At 40.2% G+C, this 19,306-nt stretch overlaps 1 protein-coding gene across 1 annotated transcript; it reads left to right on the plus strand.

Annotated features, from left to right (window-relative positions):
* Nucleotides 1-3,887: 3,887 nt before the first annotated feature.
* Nucleotides 3,888-9,870, plus strand: LOC310748505 (vomeronasal type-2 receptor 26-like; the record flags this gene model as incomplete). Its single annotated transcript, XM_083584335.1, has 5 exons — nt 3,888-4,099; nt 4,688-4,979; nt 6,398-7,258; nt 7,581-7,785; nt 8,966-9,870. 5 exons carry the CDS (start codon nt 3,888-3,890, stop codon nt 9,868-9,870), a joined length of 2,475 nt encoding a protein of 824 aa, XP_083440461.1.
* Between the last annotated feature and the right edge of the window lie 9,436 nt (nt 9,871-19,306).

Here is a 19,306-nt window from a genome sequence, read left to right on the forward strand (position 1 = left end):
GTATATTCTTGGATTTTTTAATGTTATCATGCATTAATCATGAGTAGTATTAAACTAAGCTTTAATCAGAGCAGACCAATTTAAATTAATTAACATAAGTTAGTTTATGTTTTAAAGACCAATTTAAATTAATTAACATAAGTTATTTCAGTGGGGCTACTGTGAGTAAAACTCAGCTGAATATTTATTATGCATCATTATTTCAAGGCATATATCTATAAATTTATAAATCTGTATTATTATTATTTATTTATTATTTAATTTATTAATTTATTATTATTTTTTCTCTCATATATCTATATCTGAGCACAGCTGTATCTGTGGAAGATGTGGTATATAAATAAACAAATTGTGACTATGTAAAGGAAACAGATGAGAAAGCAGCCTCACAGCTGAAACCACAAGGCAGTACCGTTGAATAAATATTTTATTTCTTGTGCTTTTTAGTATATCTCTCCTGCCCCCTTGAGTAAAGCTGGTGGCACAGAGAGAAGCTTCTTGTGTTGTACATGAAGTGATTGCTAGGGAAATTTCGAGCTCTGGTTGATCACTAGAGTTCTTGGCTCACTGGGATAGAGAAATCCACCAGTCCCTTTTGTCCCTACCCCAAAAGAACCCTGCCCCAGCCACGCCAGAGTATTCATACCTACTCATTATTTTTTTAAAGAAAAAGTACAGATCCAAGCTTTTGATTTTCTAGTCCAGATAAAATCATAAAATCAAAGAAACATAGAATTGTAGAGTTGGGAGGGGCCCCAAGACTCATCTAGTCCATTCCCCTACAATGCAGGAGACTCAGCTAAAACATCCATGACAGATGGTTATCCAACCTCTGCTTAAAAACCTCCAAGGAAGGAGAGTCCACCATCTCCCAACAGAGACTGTTCCACTGTTGAACAGCTCTTACTGTCAGAAAGATCTTGCAGATGTTTAGTCAGAATCTCCTTTCTTGTAACTTGAAGCCATTCGTTTGAGTCCTACCCTCCTGAGCAGGAGGGGTAGAAGCATGATGCCTCTTCCATGTGACTGTTAGAATTCCTGCTCCATGATTGCAGTCATGGGTTTTTTCCCTTTCACATGAAGGTGTATGTTTTGTCACCACAAAGTGGGAAGTGATGGAGACAGGATGTTTGTGTTACTGCGTTGCATGAAGTGGGACTATTGTCCTTTGTTCTTTTTCTCTTTGCTGTCTGATGCTAGAGAGAGTGGGAGCCATCTTGCAGTGCTCCGTGCGTGTTTATATGTAAATAAATTACATTAGCCAAAATGCTGAGTTGCTGAGGTCTGTTACGCAAGCTGCAAAGACTCTGCGGATCCCTAAGTGTGCCGATGTCTGGTGGCATTGGTCGCTGTGATGTTTGGGCAGCAGAAATTTTTTGAAGCTCCTGAACAATCGACCAGGAGGGAGAGAACATGCAAGTCAGGCATGTGTCTCTGCCAGGGTCCTACTTGAGAGTAGGTCAAGCTCCTGACAATGACAAGCCTTGAGATATTGGAAGATGGCTATCATATCTCCTCTCACTCTCCTTTTTTCCAGTCTGAACAAACTGAGCTCCTTCAACCATTCCTCAAAAGGCTTGGTTTCCAGACCCTTGATATTTTTGATAGCTCTCGTTCCAGCACATGTTCCAGCTTGTCAACATCCTTCTTTTTGTTTCAGATGTGGATAGCATGTGTATATGAAGCATCTAAACTAAGTATATGTAGAAGTGAATTTAACAGAAACAATTGTTTGAATTCGGTGGTCAGGATCGTGGAGGCAGTGAGGACTGTGTTTAGGGAACACAAATGGGCTTGGTATTCAGAAGCAACAGAAAGACCAGACTGAGTTAAATACTACACATAAGGGAAGGGAATCCCCCTTCCAAAATGACTTGTATTTTATAATTGATTTAGAGGTGAGGAATCAGATCAAGGCAGAGAGCACCCGGGATACAATATATACCATCGTATTTGCAGGGCCATTTAAAGTAAAACCATATAGGGCAAAGGATCCAATAGACTTCAGTACCAAATACAAGAATATTTATTTATTTATTTATTTAATAAAAAATAAAGAAATACATAGTTAGGTCAATGAGCAAGATACAAATCACACTGAACTCAAATTAAGATTACCATAAGAGCCGCAGATCAATAATTCTTTTGTCATGAGTTATGAGCAATATCTACCTGGTGTTTGGTAATGGTTTCTACTCACAAGTGTATTTACCATACATAGCTAACTTCATTTTGCTTGAAGTAAATGTTCTGCATCAATAGGTTACAGTGTTCAGCAGAGCAGGAAGGTTTTTGTTTTTTTTGTTATTTATGGGGAGGAAAAATTACTCCCAAATGCATTAGGTTGAACTTTCACTCATTCTTTCTTAGAGACAATAGTACGGTTAGGTGCTTCCTCCCTTCCCTTCCATACCCCACCTTGTGACCTTGTAAAAACTTCGACAACAGAGTAGCTGGACATACTGCAAAGCATATAAAGCATTAAAATGGTATGACTCCAGGATTCCGCCATCTAAATTTGCTTTGAGAAAACTATATGTAAAACCAGGTTGAGTCAAAGCATTAAAATAAATGAAAACAGGTATGTCTCACTGAGTTATTTCTAGGCATACTGCTATGAAACAGTAATGATTGTTGTACCCAGGACCAGGGGTGTGCATTATTAGGTATCTGCTAAGGCACACATGTATATTGGAGGCCCATCATGTAGATCTATCCCACACATGTGGCAAAGGTGAGGTGACCACCACAGGTGGCAGGATCCAAAGGGGGCAGCAGATCAAGCCTCCAGCAATTGCATTGCCTGTTGCTGCTGCCACAGAGGCAATGACAGCTGTGGCTAGTTCCTTGTAGGATCTGTGACCTTCTCAGCAGCCCCCCTCCAAATCCAGCTCTACAGTGGACTCTTGGTGAATAGGAGGTAGCGCTGGTCTCCTACCACCCTTGTTCCTGATGTAGATCTTCACTCACTCCTTCTTCGCTGGTGGGATAAAATTGAGCAGAAAGAATGGTACAATTTACTTCCTTGGATCCACCCGTTGGGAGACTGAGTGGCTTCTGTGAGAGAAAAGTGGTCTATAAAAGAGAAACAGGGACCAATGAAGAAGCCATGCTCAAGATCCCACAAACCCTAGAGATGTGCAGGTTGACATTATTTGCAAGTGATGTAACAATTGCTGCATCTCAAGGCAGACCACGAAGACTGCTTTGGATTAAAGTGGCATTCACAACACCCCTAGTCAGTTCTGTGACTAGCTATTTTAATACTTTATAGCAAAGGAGAGTATTGACTACCATCCTGTAGATCAAACTAAAGCTGAATATTGTGGTTCATTTCAAGAATTAGTGCTGCTTTATTTTTCCAAGTTGTCTAGACTGGCTAACCTCTGCCCTTTAGAGGTTATTGGACTCTGACTCCAAGAGGAAGAGAAAAGCCAAAACTTTTTCTTAAAACAAAAGAAAACATGTTTGTTTCCATAATTGCAACCCAAGGTCTCTAAAGAAGGAATTCTTTCTCTACAATTATTCATGCCACACTGCATATATATATATATATAAGTATATACACACAGAGAGAGAGAGAGAGAGAGAGAGAGAGAGAAATCTCCAGAGGCTTTTCAGATAATAGGAAAAACAATAACTTGGCAAGCCTGAAAGTGTATATTAGTAGACTTCTGGTGGAGAAAAATCGGGAGTAGGGCACTGTCACTTTCATCTCTAACAAATCCCCTTTCATTCTGTCACTAGGCAGATAATTCCTAGAATACTGCTAATCTCACCCAGTATTTAAGACATGCATTTTTGTAGATGTGGTGATTCAAAAGCCAATGATGGATTTTCCCCTGTGAAATAGATTATTGGCAGAGGCAAGAGAGAAGCTTAACAGGATGCTGGATCTAGTGAAGGTGCTTCTCCTTCTTCCAATTGCATGTGGAGTAGGTAACCGTAAGTGCCCCACTAACGTTCCTATAGCTGTCGAACATGAATGGTATCAAGGAGGTGACCTCCTTATTTGTGGGATGACTTCTCATATCATTTACCATTTTAGTGAAGTATCCTTCCGAATACATCCTTCTCAGGAGTTATATGATTTTCCAAAGTAAGGACCTTTTTCTCTCTCTCCCCCCTTCTTCCTCCTCCCTATAACATTGTCCTTGTCACATCACCAACACAAACAACAGTTTCTATAAGTGACAAAAATATATATATTGTAGGCCACACTGTGATCCTTAGATGAAGGGCAGTATAACAATGATAATGATTATGATAATGATGATGATGTTCAAGGAAAGGCACACTGGGATTGCCCCCATCCAGGAACACAATTGTGCTTCTCGAGCACCTTTTGGGATCTTGTGCATTCTACAGTGTTTAGAGAAAAAAATGGACTCTGGCATCCTCTTTTGAAATTTCTTCCTAATTTGTCCCTCAGATTCCAAATCCAACAGATTTTGCCCCATTGGTTATGGGATAGATTTGATGGGAACTGGAATACACCCAGATCCAAGATCTCAGTATATTGGTGCATGATTTGAAGAGGGAGTTGTTTAATAGGTTGTAGACATCAGTAACAAATTAATTGAGATCCATGAAATATAAATCAGTCACCGGCAGAAAGGAAGCCTTTTTGTGGGATGTCAGGCATGGTGACATTATCTTGTGATACACTAAATTCTTCTGTTTGCAGTTTTGTGACAAAGTTCCACCAGCATGTCCTTGCCTTGGTGTTTGCAGTGAATGAGATCAATGAGAATCCAAATATCTTGCCCAATGTAACACTTGGGTTCCACATCTATGACAGCTACTATGATGCTAGGATGGCCTATCGTACCACCCTGGACATGCTCTTCAAATCTCATAGATTTAACGCCAACTACAAGTGTGGCATCTGTAACAGCCTCATCACTGTCATTGGGGGACTTAGCTCTGATACTTCCTTCCATATTGCAGATATCTTAAGACCCTACAAGATTCCACAGGTAGGATCTCTGCATATGAGACATGGGGATGTGCAGAAACAAATCTCTTACCATGTTTGCTTTTGCTTTGGTGGTTCAGAAGCAGGAAGAGGTCTGAATGGCATTCTTCAAAAATTATTGATCTGCTCTAGGACCTTTATTGGTATTGATGTGAAGCTCACTGGCTGTTCTTTTTTGTCTTTTTGAATATGGGGAAGACATTTGCTCCTTGTAAATCAGAACATTTAAGTAGCTAGGTGTTCCCTTACCACCTCTTTTCCTCTCTTGGACTCCCTGACATCATTGATTCTGTTATCACCAGGTTTGGAACTTTTGGGTGAAGACAGAGGCAAAATAGGTGTTGTCACCCAATAGCATTTCTCTGTCTTCTCCATGCAATGCACCTTCCACTTACTTGTGCTCCCTCTTCCTTCCAACATAGCCAAAGAAACTTTTTGAAATTAATTTTAACTCTCGTGGAAGCCTGAGCTCATTCTGAGCTTTAGGCAGCCTGACTTTCCCTCTGCAACTATTGGCTACTCTTATATACTTCTCCTTTGTGATTTCCCCTTTCTCCCATTTCTTTTACATGCCCTTCTTAAATCTCATGTAATCTGTAAACCATACCAGTTTCTTTTTAATTATTGTAATCTGCCCTGGGATTGAAAGTATAAGGGAAGGTCTTCTTCTTTGGTGATAACTCATAGCTCAGTAAGATTGTCTTTCATTAACACAGTTGAGTCCATAAGTGACTGTGGAGGCTAATTCTGGATCCACACATCCTTCCACAGTGGAGATATTAGTTTCTGGGTGGGAGCTATCATGGTGAGGGTTTGCCAAATGTGCCTTCCTCTTAGCACATTTCTCTCTTTCATCCCAAGTTTGAACGTCTTCAATGTCCATGATACCGTTGTAAAGGCTGTTCTCCAGTTGGAGCGCTTGCAGGCCACTGTTTTCCAACTGTCTGTGTTTATTCTACTTTTTAAAGATTTGCCTTGAATGAGTCTTTAATCCTCTTTTGTTGACCACCAGCAGTATGCTTTATATTTTTAAATTTGGAATAGAGTTGTTGCTTTGTAAGACAATAATCAGGCATCCAAACATAATCAGTCCAACAAAGTTGGGAGGGTAATACAATTTAATCCGTACCTTATTACTGGTATGCTGTTGCCCCCCACTCACATCCCCCCTAGGAAGGAGAATAGATAGACATAACCTTGTTTTAAATACATTTCTGAAAACCATACACGTCTCTAGACATTTCAAAAAAGCATGGCCATATCTCTATATTAACAGCTATAATTCTGCGTGAGTTTTCATTTTCTTTACCTCTGATAGTGTTCATATTGTCCTTCAGGAAATATTTCTACAATAAAGAGCTACATATATGGAGACACTCAACCAAGCAGATATCTCATAATACTATGTGTTTTTAATAGATCACATATGGATCGTTTGCGCCAGGAAACAGGGGAACAACGCAGTCCAATTCCTTTTACCGCATGGTCCCAAATGAAGACCATCAATATATGGGAATTATTCAGTTACTTCTACATTTTGGATGGACATGGGTTGGCATCTTTGCTGAAGATGATGATGGTGGAGAACATTTCTTGTCAACCTTGGAACCATTCCTTTCCAAGAACAGAATCTGTTCAGCCTTTACAAAAAGAATCCCCAAACAAGCACATATAGGTGACATGGAAGAACTTCTCGATACATGGTCAAATGTTTATACAGCTTTGATAGAGAACAAACCTAGCACACTGATCCTGTATGGAGGTTCATTGACTATCATGTTGCTAATGACTATTACTTGTCTCCCACATCCTGATTACAAAGGAAATGCATCAGTTACAAAGGTGTGGATTATGACAACACAGATTGATATCATATTAACAGGTCTTCAGAGGGGCTTTGACATACAACTCTTCCAAGGAGCTATCTCCTTCAGCATTCACACAAAAGAGTTGCTAGGCTTCCAGGAATTTCTTCAAACCATAAAGCCCTACAGCACCAGGGCAGATGGTTTTCTCAAGGATTTCTGGGAGCAAGCGTTTGTCTGTTCATTTCCAAATCCCCAAGAGCTGGTGGATGAAGATGAACTATGTACTGGGGAAGAGAGGTTAGACAGCCTGCCTGATCCAGTTTTTGAAATGAGCATGACTGGCCATAGCTATAGTATTTACAATGCTGCCTATGCTGTGGCTCATGCCTTACATGCCATCTCATCAAGATGCCACCACAGAAGAATGACTGATGGGGGGAAACATAAACTCCATGATCTCCAGCCTTGGCAGGTAATGTATTCACAATTAAAAACTTCTTCATTTTTGTTCTTTGCCCAGAACAGTTTTGTAGAAATTATCAGAGAGTTTCCAACCTTTTCCTACACAAAATTATTAGTGAAATGGGTTCATATTTCCTCTCAAATTGGGTGGCTGTAATGGGGAATCAATTTTTTCTTCTATCATTATGCATGATCCTTTATCTACCATTTATCACGTCTGGTTGAGACTTTGCTATAGAAAAAACATAAAAGAAAGGAATTTAGAAATAATCAGCATTTCATGTCTACGGACATGAAATGTTATCCCTTGTTTCTTTTCCACTTTCAAATAGCTGCAACCATTTCTGCAAGGGATTTCATTCAATAACTCAGCTGGAGAAACAATATCATTTAATGCTAAAGGCGAAATGGGAGGTGGATTTGATATCAACAACATGGTCATCTTCCCAAACAGATCCTTCCGGAGAGTGAAAGTTGGAGGTGTGAGTGAAGGAAAAGGATTCATCATTCATAAGGCCATGATTATATGGCCAAGAGGTATTAACCAGGTACAGATTGAGTTTCCCCCTATTCTTGACTGGATTATCAGTTCTAAAACACCGCTTGTTGTGCAACCTTATGCATCCATCTCTGTAATGAAGTCAGGAAACTAAACAGAAGTGTATGATTAAATAGAAAATATTTATCTTCCAACCAACTTTTGAAAATGCTCTGCTTCTTTGAGCAATATAAATTTCCTACGTTGTACCTACAGTATCTGTTTTCTTATTGATGGATAGGGGATCCCCATTTCGGTCTGCAGTGACTCCTGCCAATCTGGGTATCGGAAACAAAAGAAGGAGGGGAAGAAATTTTGCTGTTATGACTGTGCTTTATGCCCTGATGGGAAGTTTTCAGACCAAAAGGGTAGGTGATACAACTGTTCTCCTGATATAGCATCCAACTAAAAGGCCTAGGGATCCTTACCCATCACCCTGGTGTGTTTGTATATCTGACTCTGTGTTGTAACCACTTTCTTGCAGGATGGGGGTCTTTCATTGTCACTTTAGACGGACAAATGCCAACAACCAGTTTTTCAACTAATTTTATTTTAATGAATTCCCATAATGTTGTGTGAAATATATATTTCATATATAGGCATTTTAGCAAGAATCTATGTTTTCATCTTATACATGATTTTTTATTAAAATTTGATGTAAAACCAACGTGTTTCCTAATTCCTTTCATGATCCCGTCCCCCCCGCAAACAAAAATGGATTGTTCTTCAACTCAAGAAGAAAGTGGGTCATTAACCTCCCAATATTTCTCTTATAGCAGCAAAAAAATATAGGAAGCTGTCTTATGTCAAGTGACAAAATTTGCCCAACTAGTTCAGTATTGTCTACACTCAGATGTTCTAAACTGGTTTTAGAAATAAGAAGGAACATGCTGCCAATGCATTCAAGTGTAAAAATCTCCCTTTACTTTAAAAAAATAAAAATCCTCTTTGGCATTTAGGAAAATCACCTCCATTCATGTCAACTCAAGTATGTACACATTGACACATCATCATTGTTCTCATTGTGTTGAGTCATGAATTCACATGTACACCTCCGCACTGGAACTATGAAAGAGAAATCAAGAAATATATCATTTATTATTTGGGAGGAAGTGAGGAAATTCTTAAGTCTCACATGGAATGACACTGAAATGAGATTCCCCCCCCCCTGTTTTTCAGATATGGATGACTGTCTCCAGTGCCCAGAAGATCAGTATCCAAGCAAGGACAAAGATCAATGTTTTCCAAAGCATCTAACTTTTCTATCTTTCAAAGAGCCTTTAGGGATCATTTTAACTTCTGTTGCTGCATCCTTTTCCTTTATCACAGCTTTGGTTCTAGGAACCTTTATTAAACACAAAGACACCCCCATCGTGAAAGCCAACAACCGGGACATCAGCTACATTCTGCTTGTCTCTCTCGTCCTCTGCTTCCTCTGTTCTTTGCCATTCCTTGGACAACCCAATAATGTGACCTGCATTCTCCGGCAACCAGCTTTCGGCATCATCTTCTCTGTGGTTATTTCTTGTGTGATGGCTAAAACCATCACTGTTGTGGTCGCTTTCATGGCCACCAAACCAGGATCCAGCGTGAGGAAGTGGGTGGGGAAAAGACTGGCCAACTCCATTATCTTTTCTTGCACCCTCATTCAATCAGGAATTTGTGTTTTGTGGTTGGCAAACTTCTCTCCATTCCCAGATCTGGACATGCATTCTCAGAGCAAAGAGATCATTGCATTATGTAATGAAGGATCTGTCCTCATGTTTTATTTAGTTCTGGGCTTCATGGGATTTCTGGCCATCATCAGCTTCACAGTGGCTTTCTTTGCTAGAAAGCTGCCAGACACTTTTAATGAAGCCAAGTTCATCACTTTCAGTATGCTGTTGTTTTGCAGTGTTTGGCTAACGTTTGTTCCGACCTACCTGAGCACCAAGGGGAAATACATGGTGGCTGTGGAGATCTTCTCCATCTTAGCTTCCAGTGTTGGATTACTTGGTTGTATCTTTTCCCCCAAATGCTATATTATTATTCTTAGGCCGGAGTTGAACAACAGGGAACAGCTAACGAAGAGAAAGAATTATTGAACCTTTATGTCATATTAGTTATATTCTTTCAGGAACTGGCAGACTGCCGGCTTAGATAATCAGCACACAGTCATTGTTAGTTACAAGCATATTTATTACACACAGTAATTAACCACAAAGCCACTTACGCTAGTGACCGTCCATCAAGATGATGTTGAGGCATCTGAATTCAAAGTGTGTCTCCAACAGGAAACACGCCAGCACCACCATCGCTTCTTCTTTGATTGGCGCCTTTCTCTGACCTTTGTTCGTCCATGAGCCTGGGGACTCTCGGGGTCATCTCCCATCTCTTCCTCTGAGGAAGAGTCTACCCTCCTGTGTTGTGACCAAAGGCTGCTCCTCAGAGAATTGGCCTCCGTTTAGCCCACTTTCACTGTCCTGAAATTTACAGTCTCTTCTCCTCTAGAGAAGGGCGTTCTGGCCCACTGCCTTCTGTTGGCCGGGAAAGAGGCCAGTCTCTTTCTTCCTCTTCTGACTGACTGCTCCCCCACTCAGAATCCTTATCGTGGCTGTGGGAAGGCACGTCCATGACATGTTCATTCTTTTCAGTGGGCCTGTTCTGACTGTAACTAACATTGGATCCTTTATCATGAGCTCTTATTAGGAATTCTAGAAGAATGGAAGCACCCATGCTCTAATATTTGTGACAACAGTTGTTTCTACATTCTGATTGCCAGAATAATACCTTCCAACCCATCCCTTGGAACACTCCTTTTTGGGGATTCATACCAACATTGGCTTAGCAAGCTTCAATTCTGCCAGCTGAATCCTGTTTCTGCCATGATGAGGCATTCCTACTGGCATATATTTAGCTGAGTGTGGACTGGGGACTTATCACAAACTGAGTCTGGCTCAGTCATAAACCAGCTAGCTGAGCTGCATGTCCACTGCACAATAAAGTGCTCATACTAGTGGACTTTGCCATAAGGTTTCCCACCAAAGAATAGTAAAGCAGGTCAAAATTTGTTCTTACAAAAGCTCTATCTAAAGTTTTCAATGGCTCAAAAAAGAAGAGCATTTTTCAATGTCAGAAACTCTTTTAAGATGCTGCCAGCAAGTGAGCTTCTGGCTGTAGGAAATTAATATGTTCAAACTTCAGAGCATATTTATATGCTTTCTTAGAGTCTTATCTTATCAATTTAATAAGTCTGTGTCCCATAAACATATTCATGTTTTTAAACATTTTTATAGCTTCATCAAAACTCACATGTGCCCACTCAACCACTTTGAATAGCAAAATTGGCACACTACAATTTTCACATAAGGCCCATTCCACATTTGTAACAACTTGATCAATTATTATTATTATTATTATTATTATTATTATTATTATTATTATTCCACCCTATACCCACAAGTCTCTGGGTGGTTCACAGAATGAAATTTAGTGTGGCTGCACATAAAACTCCCTGGCTCCATCACAGTGTTTGTTTCAGTGCCTACTAGAAACAGTTTAGATATGCTGATGTGAATTGCAATCAGTTAGAATATTTTAATTTTCTGTATGTTTTAATGTATTGTGATCCCCTGCCCCATTTTTGTGGTTTTAATTCTTTGTAAACTGCTTTGAGGATTATGTCTCCCAGATAAGGCTAGTTCTACATTAATTCTGACCAATTTTAGCCCCAACACCAATACATTAGTTTCTTTGACACACAGGGCAGCAGATGTGGCCTCCAAGGATTGCATCTTCTGTTGCTGCAGCCATGGTGGCAACAACTGGTGCAGTATGTTCCTTGGAGGCTGGCCTGCTGTCCTTCAGACAGCAGCAGCAGCAGCAACAGCACCCCCTCCATGCTCATAGGTGTCTCTCACTATCTTTGTATGATTGTGAGTTTCGACAAGAGCTGGGAGCTGAGTGGTAGGAGAAATGGCAAGGCAGTATGAAGGAGACTAGGTGTCAGGGCAGAGCCAGGATGCTCAGAGTCCACTGACATAGCTGAGCATGGGCACTTAGAGACAGGAGCAGAAGAGGAATACATGCATGCAGAAGGGGAGGGAGAAGAGCCTATTGGGGCAGCGTCAACACCAACAGGACCCGAGAACCAGGAAGAGGTGGGGGGTGAACAGGCTGATTTACAAGCACCACAAGGTTTAACCTCAAAATCAGATGAGGGCAGGAGATTTATGATGGCTTGCGCAAGATGCGAGGACAAAAGAAAGGGTCAGAGGCGGGGATCGAGATTCCTGCACTTTAGGTGCTGGAGGAGGAGGAAGAAACCGTTAGCTGTATCTGAAGTGAGTGATTCGGATTGATGGATTAATCATTATGCCTTCTGTATATAGTTGTAAATAAAGACTATAAAACCGTCAATGGTCTGCCGTGGTTTCTGGTGAAGAGAGCAACTTCCAGCCCCAACAGGGAATATGTTACATATGTGTGTGGCAATGCAATTCCTCTGTCATAACAAGATCAAACATAATGAAAGTGATTAGGAGGACAATACTGTTCTTAGCCAAGTGTTCAAGGGGCCCTAGCTATGTCTCTGGTCATACTGTCTCTACAGTGGACTTTTTGGCAAATAGTAGGTGTTACTGGTCTCCTATCACCTGTGTTCCTGATGTAGATCTTCACTCACCCCTTCTTTTCTGGTGGGAGAAAAGTGAGCAGATAGAACGGTACAATTTACTTCCTTGGATCCACCCCTCAAGGAGATTGTGTAGCTTCTGTGAGAGTAAAGTGGTCTATAAAAGAGGAACAGGGACCTAATGAAGAAGCCATGCTCAAGATCCCACAAACCCTAGAGATGTGCAGGTTGACATTACTTACAAGTCATTTAACAATTGCTGCATCTCAAGGCAGACCTCGAAGACTGCTTTGGATTAAAGTAACATTCACTACACCCCTATTCAGTTCTGTGACTAGCTATTTTAATACTTTATAGCAAAGGAGAGTATTGACTACCATCCTGTAGATCAAACTGAAGCTGAATATTGTGATTCATTTCAAGAATTAGTGCTGCTTTATTTTTCCAAGTTGTCTAGACAAGGACTGGCTAACCTCTGCCCTTTAGGGGTTATTGGACTCTGACTCCAAAATTAGGAAGAGAAAAGCCAGAACTTTTTCTTAAAACAAAAGAAAACATGTTTGCTTCCATAATTGCTACTCAATGTCTCTAAAGAAGGAATTCTTTCTCTACAATTATTCATGCCACACTGCATATATCTATAAATATAGAGAGAGAGAGAGAGAGAGAGAGAGAGAGAGAGAGAGAAATCTCCAGAGGCTTTTCAGATAATAGGAAAAACAATAACTTGGCAAGCCTGAAAGTGGATATTAGTAGGCTTCTGGTGGAGAAAAATCGGGAGTAGGGCACTGTCACTTTCATCTCTAACAAATCCCCTTTCATTATGTCACTAGGCAGATAATTCCTAGAATACTGCTAATCTCACCCAGTATTTAAGACATGCATTTTTGTAGATGTGGTGATTCAAAAGCCAATGATGGATTTTCCCCTGTGAAATAGATTATTGGCAGAGGCAAGAGAGAAGCTTAACAGGATGCTGGATCTAGTGAAGGTGCTTCTCCTTCTTCCAATTGCATGTGGAGTAGGTAACCGTAAGTGCCCCACTAACGTTCCTATACCTGTAGAACATGAATGGTATCAAGGAGGTGACCTCCTCATTTGTGGGATGACTTCTCATATCATTTACCATTTTAGTGAAGTATCCTTCCGAATACATCCTTCTCAGGAGTTATATGATTTTCCAAAGTAAGGACCTTTCTCTCTCTCTCCCCCCTTCTTCCTCCTCCCTATAACATTGTCCTTGTCATATCACCAACACAAACAACAGTTTCTATAAGTGACAAAAAAATTATATTGTAGACCACACTGTGATCCTTAGATGAAGGGCAGTATAGCAATGATAATGATAATGATGATGATGATGATGTTCAAGGAAAGGCACACTGGGATTGCCCCCATCCAGGAACACAATTGTGCTTCTCGAGCACCTTTTGGGATCTTGTGCATTCTACAGTGTTTAGAGAAAAAAATGGACTCTGGCATCCTCTTTTGAAATTTCTTCCTAATTTGTCCCTCAGATTCCAAATCCAACAGATTTTGCACCATTGGTTATGGGACAGATTTGATGGGAACTGGAATAAACCCAGATGCAAGATCTTAGTATATTGGTGTATGATTTGAAGAGGGAGTTGTTTAATAGGTTTTAGACATCAGTAATAAATTAAATGAGATCCATGAAATATAAATCCGTCACCGGCAGAAAGGAAGCCTTTTTGTGGGATGTCAGGCATGGTGACATTATCTTGTGATACACTAAATTCTTCTGTTTGCAGTTTTGTGACAAAGTTCCACCAGCATGTCCTTGCCTTGGTGTTTGCAGTGAATGAGATCAATGAGAATCCAAATATCTTGCCCAATGTAACACTTGGGTTCCACATCTATGACAGCTACTATGATGCTAGGATGACCTATCGTACCACCCTGGACATGCTCTTCAAATCTCATAGATTTAACGCCAACTACAAGTGTGGCATCTGTAACAGCCTCATCACTGTCATTGGGGGACTTAGCTCTGATACTTCCTTCCATATTGCAGATATCTTAAGACCCTACAAGATTCCACAGGTAGGATCTCTGCATATGAGACATGGGGATGTGCAGAAACAAATCTCTTACCATGTTTGCTTTTGCTTTGGTGGTTCAGAAGTAGGAAGAGGTCTGAATGGCATTCTTGAAAAATTATTAATCTGCTATAGAACCTTTATTGGTATTGATGTGAAGCTCACTGTTGGTAGTTGCCTGGCTGTTCTTTTTTGTCTTTTTGAATATGGGGAAGACATTTGCTCCTTGTAAATCAGTACAATTAAAGTATCTAGGTGTTCCCTTACCACCTCTTTTCCTCTCTTGGGCTCCCTGACATCATTGATTCTGTTATCACCAGGTTTGGAACTAGTTTTCTTTTGGGTGAAGACAGGCAAAATAGGTGTTGTCACCCAATAGCATTTCTCTGTCTTCTCCATGCAATGCACCTTACACTTACTTGTGCTCCCTCTTTCTTCCAACATAGCCAAAGAAACTTTTTAAAATTAATTTTAACTCTTGTGCAAGCCTGAGCTCATTCTGAGCTTTAGGCAGCCTGACTTTCCCTCTGCAACTCTTGGCTACTCTTGTATACTTCTCCTTTGTGATTTCCCCTTTCTCCCATTTCTTTTACATGCCCTTCTTAAATCTCAGGTAATCTGTAAACCATGCCAGTTTCTTTTTAATTATTGTAATCTGCTCTGGGATTGAAAGTATAAGGGAAGGTCTTCTTCTTTGGTGATCACTCATAGCTGAGTAAGATTGTCTTCCATAAACACAGTTGAGTCCATAAGTGACTGTGGAGGCTAATTCTGGATCCACACATCCTTCCACAGTGGAGATATTAGTTTCCTGGTCGGAATTGATCATGGTGAGGGTTTGCCAAATGTGCCTTCCTCTTAGCACGTTTCTCTCTTTCATCCTGAGTTTGAATGTCTTCGGTGTCCATGAGACCTTTGGTAAAGGCTGTTTTCCAGTTGGAGCACTTGCAGGCTACTGTTTTCCAATTGTCTGTGTTTATACTACATTTATCTGATATTCGTTGAGAGAGTCTTTAATCCACTTTTGTTGACCACCAGCATTATACTTTCCATTTTTAAGTTTGGAGTAGAGTTGTTTCTTTGTAAGACAATAATCAGGCATCCGAACATGATCAGTCCAACTAAGTTGGGAGGGTAATACATTTTAATCCCTACCTTATTACTGGTATGCTGTTAGCCCCCACTCACATTTCCCCCTGGAAAGGGGGATAATAGAAAGACATAGCCTTGTTTTAAATACATTTCATACAACCATATACATCTCTAGACATTTCAAAAAAGTATGGCCCTATCTGTATATTAGCAGCTAAAAATTTTGGAAGAGGTTTCAATTTCTTTACCTCTCACACAGTTGACATTGTCCTTCCGGAAATATTTCTACCACGAGCAGCCACATATATGGAGACCATCTACCAAGCAGATCCCTCATAATACAATTTGTTTTTAATAGATCACATATGGATCGTTTGCGCCAGGAAACAGGGGAACAACGCAGTCCAATTCCTTTTACCGCATGGTCCCAAATGAAGACCATCAATATATGGGAATTATTCAGTTACTTCTACATTTTGGATGGACATGGGTTGGCATCTTTGCTGAAGATGATGATGGTGGAGAACATTTCTTGTCGACCCTGGAACCATTCCTTTCCAAGAACAGAATCTGTTCAGCCTTTACAAAAAGAATCCCCAAACAAGCACATACGGTTTCCATGGATGAAGTTCATGATGTATTTTCAAATATTTATCCAGCTTTGATGGAGAATAAACCTAGCATACTGATCCTGTATGGAGGTTCATTGACCATCATGTTGTTACTGACTATTACTTCTCTCCCCCATACTGAATACAAGGAAAATGCATCAGTTACAAAGGTGTGGATTATGACATCACAGATTGATATCATATTAACAGGTCTTCAGAGGTTCTTTGATATACAGCTCTTCCAAGGAGCTATCTCCTTTAGCATTCACACAAAAGAGTTGCTAGGCTTCCAGGAATTTCTTCAAACCATAAAGCCCTACAGCACCAGTGCAGATGGTTTTCTCAAGGATTTCTGGGAGCAAGCATTTGTCTGTTCATTTCCAAATCCCCAAGAGCTGGTGGATGAAGATGAACTATGTACTGGGGAAGAGAGGTTAGACAGCCTGCCTGATCCAGTTTTTGAAATGAGCATGACTGGCCATAGCTATAGTATTTACAATGCTGCCTATGCTGTAGCTCATACCTTGCATGCCATCTCATCAAGATGCCACCACAGAAGAATGACTGATCTGGAAAAACATAAACTCCATTATCTCCAGCCTTGGCAGGTAATGTATTCACAATTAAAAACTTTTTTAAAAAACTGTGTAAACTGATTTTTAGAAATCATCAGAGACTATCCAACCTTTTCCTGCTCTGAATAATTGGCGAAATTGGTTTATACAATTGCACATGAGTTCATATTTTATCTGAAATTGGGTGGTTGTAATGGGAAATCAGTTTTTTCTTCTATGACTATGCATATTCCTTCCACTGCCATGTATCACATCTGGTTGGGTCTTCGCTATAGAGAAAACATAAAAGAAAGGATAGGGATGTACAAATAATCAGCATTTCATGTCCAAAGAGTCATGTTAGCCCTTGTTTCTTTTCCACTTTCAAATAGCTGCAACCATTTCTGCAAGGGATTTCATTCAATAACTCAGCTGGAGAAACAATATCATTTAATGCTAAAGGCGAAATGGGAGGTGGATTTGATATCAACAACATGGTCATCTTCCCAAACAGATCCTTCCAGAGAGTGAAAGTTGGAGGTGTGAGTGAAGGAAAAGGATTCATCATTCATAAGGCCATGATTATATGGCCAAGAGGTTTTAACCAGGTACAGATTGAGTTTCCCCCTATTCTTGACTGGATTATCAGTTCTAAAACACCGCTTGTTGTGCAACCTTATGCATCCATCTCTGTAATGAAGTCAGGAAACTAAACAGAAGTGTATGATTAAATAGAAAATATTTATCTTCCAACCAACATTTGAAAATGCTCTGCTTCTTTGAGCAATATAAATTTCCTACGTTGTACCTACAGTATCTGTTTTCTTATTGATGGATAGGGGATCCCCATTTCGGTCTGCAGTGACTCCTGCCAATCTGGGTATCGGAAACAAAAGAAGGAGGGGAAGAAATTTTGCTGTTATGACTGTGCTTTATGCCCTGATGGGAAGTTTTCAGACCAAAAGGGTAGGTGATACAACTGCTCTCCTGATGTAGCATCCAACTAAAAGGCCTAGGGATCCTTACCCATCACCCTGGTGTGTTTGTATATCTGAATCTGGTTCAGCGTGTTGTAAACACTTCCTTGCAGGATGGGGTCTTTCATTGTCTCTCGAGACAGACAAATGCCAACAACCAATTTTTCAATTGATTTTATTTTAATGAATTCCCATAATATTGTGTGAAATATATATTTTATTTATTGGTGTTGTAAGTCAGAATCCTTGTTTCCATTACTTTATATATGATTTTGCTATTAAATTTTGATGTAAGACCAATGTGTTTCCTAATTCCTTTCACGATCTCATTCCCCCCCCCAAACAAAAATGAATTGCTTTTCAACTCAAGAAGAAAGTGGGTCATTAACCTGCCAATATTTCCCTTATAGCAGCAAAAAATATAGGAAGCTGTTTTATGGCGAGTGAGAAAATTTATCCATCTAGTTCAGTATTGTCTACCCTCAGATGTTCTAAACTGGCTTTAGAACTAAGAAAGAACATGCTGCCAAAACATTTAAGTGTAAAAATCTCCCATTACTTTTTTTTTTTTTAATCCTCTTTGGGATTTAGGAAAATCACTTCCACTCATGTCAACTCAAGTGTACACAAATTGACACATCATCATTGTTCTCATTGTGGTGAGTGATGAATTCACACAAACACCTCCACACTGGAACAGAAATCATGCAAAGTATCATTTATTATTTGGGAGGAAGTGAGGAAATTCTTCATAAATCACACATGGATTGACACTGAAATGAGATTCCTTTCTGTTTTTCAGATATGGATGACTGTCTCCAGTGCCCAGAAGATCAATATCCAAGCAAGGACAAAGATCAATGTTTTCCAAAACATCTAACTTTTCTATCTTTCAAAGAGCCTTTAGGGATCAGTTTAGCTTCTTTTGCTCTTTTCTTTTCCTTTATCACAGCTTTGGTTCTAGTAACTTTTATTAAACACAAAGACACCCCCATTGTCAAAGTCAACAACCGGGACATCAGCTACATTCTGCTTGTCTCTCTCCTCCTCTGCTTCCTCTGTTCTCTGCCGTTCCTTGGACAACCCAATAATGTGACCTGCATTCTCCGGCAACCAGCTTTCGGCATCATCTTCTCTGTGGTTATTTCTTGTGTGATGGCTAAAACCATCACTGTTGTGGTCGCTTTCATGGCCACCAAACCAGGATCCACCTTGAGGAAGTGGGTGGGGAAAAGTCTGGCCAACTCCATTATCTTTTCTTGCACCCTCATTCAATCAGGAATTTGTGTTTTGTGGTTGGCAACCTTTCCCCCATTCCCAGAGCTCGACATGCACTCTCAGAGCAAAGAGATCATTGCATTATGCAATGAAGGCTCTGTCCTCATGTTTTATTTAGTTCTGGGCTACATGGGATTTCTGGCCAGTATCAGCTTCACGGTGGCTTTCTTTGCTAGAAAGCTCCCAGACACTTTTAATGAAGCCAAGTTCATCACTTTCAGTATGCTGTTGTTTTGCAGTGTTTGGCTAACTTTTGTTCCAACCTACCTGAGCACCAAAGGGAAATACATGGTGGCAGTGGAGATCTTCTCCATCTTAGCTTCCAGTGTTGGATTA

This window comes from Podarcis filfolensis, assembly GCF_964270895.1.
Source record: "Podarcis filfolensis genome assembly, chromosome: 13".
Lineage (NCBI taxonomy): Eukaryota > Metazoa > Chordata > Lepidosauria > Squamata > Lacertidae > Podarcis > Podarcis filfolensis.